The sequence below is a fragment of the Apaloderma vittatum genome, unplaced genomic scaffold (assembly GCF_000703405.1).
Source record: "Apaloderma vittatum isolate BGI_N311 unplaced genomic scaffold, ASM70340v1 Scaffold32691, whole genome shotgun sequence".
Classification (NCBI taxonomy): domain Eukaryota; kingdom Metazoa; phylum Chordata; class Aves; order Trogoniformes; family Trogonidae; genus Apaloderma; species Apaloderma vittatum.
The window spans coordinates 9,829-17,657 of NW_009697875.1; the positions used below are offsets into that span (position 1 = coordinate 9,829).

Genomic DNA, 7,829 nt, shown 5'->3' on the forward strand with positions numbered 1-7,829 from the left:
AAAACACTTTTAAAAATAAAACCAGCATGGCATAAAACCAAATCTTGTTTCAGCTAAATTGCTGCTGTACAGGTGGCTTCTTTCTGCCGGTCCCAACGGAAACCCATGTATTCACATGCACAACATGAATGTGTGGGGCAGAGTGCCATGGGAGGCCCCTATGGAATACTTCATTAAAAAACAAACTAACTAAAACTGAAAAAACATTCCAAACTGAACAAGCAACACTTGTAAATTGTTTAAACTACTAAGGGGAGTCAAAAAACTTGCAACTTGACTGAAGGAGCAGACAGCATTAAATGTGGAACTTGGTATGCTACACAGTGAATACAGGCTCCTTACAGGTTTGTGGGCTTCAGTGAAACCTGGGCATCTATATTTTACCCCTTGACCAAAAGTTTTTAACTTGAATCTAAAGCAACAAGACTCTAGGCTTCAGAGAAAAGTGCCTAAAGAGAACAGGATTTAAAATAAATATCCTTCTCATGGAGTCATATCTAATGTTGCACATCACTAAAAGACAGAATTTCCTGAGTTTCAAGAACAGAAACAGGTTACACTTCTACAGCAAGCCCAGTGATTCCTGAGCACCCAAGATTTCGTAAGCGTGTCCACACAGTCAACTGCTTTTTGGTAGAGCAAATTTACCCTTGCTGACCCCAGTACTGCAGCAGCTACACTGCCTTCAGCTCTACCTGAGCTCCTGCATTTAAAGATAACAGGTACCACATTCCCTGCGATCGACAGCACAGTTTTCTTTTTTGCAGCTTGCTTCAGTGGACTTTGCAACAATAAACTATGACCATTATACCAACTTGGTTTGAACCACTCCACAACCCTTTACCATGAGCCAGGCTAACAAAGATGCTCCTCTCTTTTCACAGGTGTCTGGTCTCTACCCCCAGGGATGAAATATCCATTCCCTTCATGCTAGCAACAGCTCTTGAGGAAGGATCACTATTTCATGAGAAGTACCTTGGGTTCATCAGTTACCACCTACTACCGTTATTGAACATCTGTTGTTGAACAACTGCATAACAATATAAAAAATTATGGCTTGTTTTTTCATTTTCAAACACCTGGCAGATTATGCTTCAGCCCTGAATACTAGCTACGTTAAAAAAAATGCATCACAGGGCGTCTGTCATGCTGATTTTCAACTTACTGTATAAGGAAAAAGAGACTTTAAAAATGTAAAGCTTGCAGAATATGAAAAGGATTTTGCTTCTGGAACAGACATATATCTGATCAGAATGGGTTTTAAAGTTGTGTCACCTTGTTAATAACTTGGAACAACAAAAAGTAAATACTACAAATAATGATTTGATCTAATTCTGAATAGAGATATGGAGATTTGAACACATTTATGGAAGAAACTTGCCCTTTTTTTTTACTACACTCAACTAAATCAACTATAGGAACCAGTTTAAAAAAATAATAAGATATAGATCTGTCACAGACTATGATGGAAACAATGTTATTAAAGTGTTTCCATACACCAGGTATCAATAGCAAACCTCAGGCTCATTACAAGAGCCGTCACTGGAGTCTGAGAACCAGAAAACACTACCTATGCAGATTTAACTTTGAAAGGCTCCGTGACCAGCCTATCCAGTGTCATACCTTGAAAAAGGTTTACAATTGGTAAAAATTGTTCAGCCTCTTACTTTTGTTTTGTAGTCTCTACCTAACACTTCCATCTTCTTGATTTAGGCTGGCCACTGTAGGAACCTGTGTGTCTGCCTCTAAAAAGATAATAAACAAGAAAACTCAACACCATTGTAAATCCTTCAGGATCAAGTACATATATTCTACAAAATACAACTGGTGCTAAGCAGAGAGAAGTCATCCCACGCAACTTTATATGCCTTGAAGTGAGATGCAAGCGAAACTGAAGCTCCCATCACAGTCAGTGGAATCATGATCAATCCCACCTCTAGATGGAGGCTGACAGGACTTTTCTCAAATACCTTTGCTTGAGCATGATCTCTGTCTACAAGTGCCCGTTTCCACCAATACAGATGAATCCTATTCCAAGAGTAACATGTTCCCATTAAAGACATTCAAATTAAGCACACTTACAAATATCGCCAGCTTTGAATGATGTAGCAAGTTCGCTACAATCCAAATGCAAAGATCTGACACCGTTATTTTCAATGCCACTTCTGAATAAGATATTTAAGTTTGCACTAAAATTCACTAATTTATTCTAGTGGTTACTGCAGCATATCAGTTGTCTAGTCTTGCACAAAAAAATGCAAGTTGTTCCACTCCACAAGATCTTGTGAAGCTACTTTTGAAACCGCTGTAAAATGGAAGCGTTTTGTTAACCCCATTTCTTCTAACACATTTTTGTAAAATCAAACTACAACACTGAACTACTTTTCACACAAATCCCATAAGCTAAAGTTACGAATGACCAACTAACATAGAGCTCCCTTTTCTGAAAGCTTGAACCTCTCCATCACATTTTATTAACACTTAACATGCAGGTACGTTGTGTCACCTGCACACATCTGGTTTTCACAGCTAGATATTGAACAAAACATCTGAAAAACAACAAAGGAAAATAAACAATCAAGGACTACTATAGGCCAACTGAAATTTAAGACATACTTGTAAAGCAGCAAGGGGCAAAGAACAAAAAAACTCAGTCCCAGTTAAATAAAGGCACAGAACAATTGCCCAAGAAGCAGCCACCATGCCCGACTTTCCCTTGCACAGTAACACAACAGACACTGACAAAGCAATCTATGCACAAATGAAACCATAAGATAATCTGTGCTCCCCTCAATAGAGCAAAAACCAGATATTTGATACTTATACATATATTTAAAACCACACATATACACAATAAAAACAAAGCTAAAGAGCACTGATTTTAGAAAAACTTTTATATCCATCTGTTAAAACAAAACAAACAATATTAAAGTATTTATTACTGAAAAAGAGTAAAAAACTATTAAAATAATGAGCTGTTTTACCTACTTCTTACATAAAAACCCAAGAGCCCCGGATCTAGTCAAAGTTAAGGACAATTTCAGCAATTTTAGAAGCTACAACTTCTAACTCAAATTTCTCCTAACAAGCAAAATCATATAAGGAGTAATAGATACTGGACTTCTGTGCAGGACTCATCTGCACGATGAGCTAACTGTAGACATTTGATCCTTTTGCTAACAATCTTCTGAATGTTCTTGTTCCCTAATTAAGAGTACTTTGTTCCAATTTAGCTTAATCCACTTGGAGTGAGACACACAGCACGGGAGCTAGATGAAATTGAGATATCCCATTTCGAAATTGCAATCCAAGACCCAGACATCTGGGTTTGGATTACAGCTTGCTTCGTTATTTGAATGGACAATTCAGGTGTCTGAAGATGCCTAGTCTTCCCAGTCTGAAGACTTCCTAGTCTGAAGAAATAAATCCCTTGCATTCACCAAGTTAAGAGTCAAAAAATTGACATCTTTCTGCCTAAATTCTCCAAGGTCAACATGACCTACAAGCAGAGCATATCTAATACACTGACAGGACTTTGGGTTCCCCATAAAACCCAAGTAGTTCACCAATTACTGTTCACCAGAGGGTAGGCAACAACAGCAATGCATCCTCTGTGGGCCTGGCAGGACCATTAACCACAGCCTCCTGCTGGAACTGGCCAGCTCAGCATGACAGTTGTGTGCCCAGAAAGAAGTAAAAGACAAGAAGAGGAAGCAATACCTACGTTGCCTCCATTGCTTGACAGTGGATTTAAACAAAGAGGGAAAAGTCAGGACTTCGAGAGAACCTCCAATGATTTGTAAAATTTGATTTATTGGGTAGCCGGAACCATAGGCAGTTGCTCACTACAGACACAGTTAAAGCAGAGAGAAATTAAGAGGAAGCCCACCTCTCATTCTGTCACACCCCATCATGCTCCAGTCTTCCTGAACCAGGACTCCACACCCATACTTTCTCTTTATTCTCCACCCCAGAAAAATTAGTGCCTGCCCCAGCCCGCACATCTCCATTCCTGTAAGGTGACTGGCAGAAACCTCGTGGGGACATACCTGAACTGACGGGTAAGCATCTCCGCAGAGACAGTTGTGGTTTGTATACACACTTCCATACAGAAAATTACTTCAACATACCACCCACAAGGATATTGTACATAATAAACTCAAGTTTACTTGGCAGGAGTCATGACTCAAATGTTTTCAAAAACCTGTTCATCACTAGAGTTGTAGGTGTTAGGTGCACATTTCAGAGTATTGCGATAAAGGCTGGGAATCCTCCTCTCTCCTCCAGTTACGTAATGTTATTTGGAAACGTAATGTTATTTGGAAACCAGATGGAGGCGCCACTGCATAAATTCAGGAAATTAGACCAATGCTCCAGATGCATTTCACTGCAGCTCTGAATCAAGCACAGACACGAGCTTCAAAACCTCTCTCCTCACACACCAAGTAAGCTACCAGGCACCCAACATATCACTTTAAATTAGGCACTACGATGAGGTAACCTGGATTTTTCTCATTAAGGTTCCTAGATTGTAAGCACCCAAGTAAATTACTGGATCTAACCCAGTCAGTCATGTAAAATCAGCATGGAAAATAAAGTCAGGAGTAAGTATGATGTTTTAAGTTTATAATCTGCCTTATTCCAGGTAAACTGTACTCTGTACAGGCTAGCTGTACAGAGCTGCTGTAATCTCTGAATTATCATTTCTGTTCTAGCAATACTGCGTATTCATTTAATTTGCACATCTTCTAAACAAAAAGCTGTTTAAGAAAAGCCATTTATGTTAAGATTTATACTACCTGAAAAATCAGTGAAAAAGGTTTACGACTTCAATAAAAGGGCACAGTAAGTTCACTTCGGTCAATACAGAACATAAACACAAGAGCTACTTTTGAGTAGCAACTCTGCAGGTGCACTGAAGTTCACAATGACTGCCACACTTGGGAGTTACTGTACAAACAGTCAGGCCCTAGAGATGTGGTATCATTGCTCTCTATTTGTGAATTTGAACTTACACAGAAATTTTACAGACTGAGATCACTGAATGGAATTCTAATAACATTTCAACTTTTGAGTTGAAATCTGGGAGGCCCCAGTGTGTGTAAATACTAGCTGTTACATTTTTCCCTTAGTATTTTAGCTTTGACACTGTAGTAGCTCCACTTAGATGCAATAGTGGACATGAATTAGACTTCTTTAAGTACTCCTTTAAATACTCTTTAAAAATTTCTTTAGTTTTCAATCTAAGTAGCACAAGAAGTGGTATTATTTATAAAACATGACTATTTTAAGGCAAACAAATTATAATTACTGTCCAAGACTAATAATACAAGGAATTAACAGTACTGTTCTCTATAAATGAGCTTTCTATGACTTTTTTTCCACATAGACATTTTAAGTTCCCTTCCAGACAGTAAGAAGCAACAGTTCACATAAGCAACTTCAAAAAAACCTCGTTGATCTTTAGTTAACACCTTTTCCTGAGTCTTCCTACTTTGATATAGTTACTGCCACCAGACTAAGGGAAGAGAGAATGCCAAGAAACATTCAGTCAAAAAACTTTCTTTGCTACTAAAACCTAGTGACGTTTTTGTGTTTCACTTCAGTATAAACAATGTGGTCCTGAACACTGGAGCACTAGAGCAATAGCAGACCTCTGAGACTATCTAATCACCTCGTTACTACTCGAGGGAAGCCAGTGGAAACGCTATACAAGTAAACTGTTCATTAGACCAGTAGCACTAACCCCTGATGTATCATGGCAACCAGAAGAACGTAAAATTTGCTTCCTACGACTGGTGAAGAGTTACTACTGAAACTATTCACATCTGCACACCCTCCATACTCGCACCTGAGACACACACAGTTATCAAGTAAGATTACATTTGCACTTCTTTCAATTTAGCTAATTGGCATTGAATGATGTGACTACAAGACACAGCTCAAAAATAAATTTACTGCTCTAACACATGAATGAACCACACACACACACACACTCAGAGAAGTTTAGTAACTACTAGAAATAGGAAACAGGATTGAGATTTGTGTCATGCTGAAATGCCTCCTCCCTGATCCCTGAACTGGGTTCTATGTTATCACCTGTAAGAATGCCTGACAGCTGCAAACTACTTTTAATCTCATTTTCTACCTTAATCTTTCATTTATATTTACTTCTCACCATTCCAAGTTGTTTACTACTCTTTACAGTCTTATTATAATTATTAAATCGATTGGTATAGAGCTATAGGATACTAAAAATAAGGTTTCCAGAAGTTCTATTATTGGCTTTCAGCTAAGATGATCTTCTCTGGCCTCTTAGTACTTTTGATTGAAACTCAGTTTTTCAGGACTTTTAAACACTATTGAAAGACAACCACCTTTTCTTTATCTGTAAATTGGTCTGAGCTTACACAGTGTGGCTGCATGCAGGGCAAAACCATGTCTTCATCATTGCATGCCTCCTTTCTAAACAAGCCTTCTGACGACAGCATGACATGAGTGAACCATACGACATTTAACTGTCGAAGACTCCATGTTCTGCATCAGTCATGTTTACCCACCTTGTCCCTCCATTATTCCAGGTAAGCAAGAGATGATTGTGAACAGGGGCTGTCTCTGTGCACGCATCAGACACAACTCCCAACTCCTAGAGGAGGGTATACAGTTCATTTCTACTTGGTCTCTAACAGTAAAGCCTAAGCTGTTGGAAGTGAAAAGAAGTGGTACCTGATCTACCAGCATCCACTAGTTTTCAGTCAAACAAGAATTCACTGGCAGCCATCTGAAGCAGACCAATAAAATGTTTGCTGTTTTCTTCCCCAACTTCAGAACAGACTTGAAGCATCACCATGTCAAAATGGGCAGTCTCACATCTGCCTCAACTACCTATATGCAGTAAAGTTTTGTAGTGTTTGAGTAATTAGATTACTTTTTAAACAGCAAACCAGAAACTTTATTTCATCTATTTTCTAGTGCATTTAAAAAAAATAACAAAATACACAGAGAGATTGGAAGAAAATCCCTCCCTGCTTACACTGTTGTAAGGTTCTGTGGCTATCCACATTTCTCACCTACTGGAATTTTAACACTGGGGAGTCCAAACATTTGACTGTTTCACGTTACATTGGTTTTCAGTTCTGGTGTATGCTTTAAGCTTCCCACTTCCTTCTTCAGGACATTAAGTAAAGTTCTAGAACTATCCAAAATCTTCATGTAAGCAGCTTCAGTTTCTGCAAGAATTTTATCAAGTTCATTCCGTGAAGCTACCTTTTGGGCCAGGTTTTCACACACACACTCTAGTTGTTCGTTCAGGACTTGGATTTCATGCTGGAGTTTATTTTTTTCCTCTTCTGCTTGCTGGATTTGTTTGTTCAGCTCTTCTTTTTGCATACACAGATCTTCAATACATTTCACTAGTTCGTTATTGTAACCCTGAAGAACAGCTCCCTGCTGAGTCATCCTCCCCTCCCTGAGCTCGGCTGCTGCTCCCTCAAAGGCCCCTCTCAGCAACAGCTTTCTGCACTGTAGGAGAGAAAAGAAAAAATACAGTTACCATGAACAATGCTATGCTAGCACAGACAGAAAAATGAGGAAGGATGCTCTGTTTAAAGGTTAACGCGCTAGTTCTGAGTTGTGCCACATCTCTGCCCTTTTTGGTAGCGGGGCAGGATAAAATCTGGCACCTACATTAATACTTTTAGTGAAAACTGGTCTCTCATATGACATCATCACAGCAACGTTCAACTCTAGTATCAAAGTATTTCTATCGCATTTTACAGCATCTCAGTACCGTCCTGAGCAGATGATGCTTCGTACCTCAGACTTCCCGG

At 39.0% G+C, this 7,829-nt stretch overlaps 1 protein-coding gene across 1 annotated transcript; it reads right to left on the reverse strand.

The window, feature by feature from the left end:
• Positions 1-6,944: 6,944 nt before the first annotated feature.
• Positions 6,945-7,520, reverse strand: LOC104269913 (Sjoegren syndrome nuclear autoantigen 1 homolog). Its single transcript, XM_009877806.1, has one exon. It carries the CDS (start codon positions 7,456-7,458, stop codon positions 7,114-7,116), a length of 345 nt encoding a protein of 114 aa, XP_009876108.1. The 5' UTR covers positions 7,459-7,520; the 3' UTR covers positions 6,945-7,113.
• Positions 7,521-7,829: the final 309 nt, after the last annotated feature.

Excerpts from the sequence above, each read along its gene's own strand:
- LOC104269913 (XM_009877806.1), bottom strand. The coding sequence starts at position 7,458 with ATGACTCAGCAGGGAGCTGTTCTTCAGGGTTACAATAACGAACTAGTG.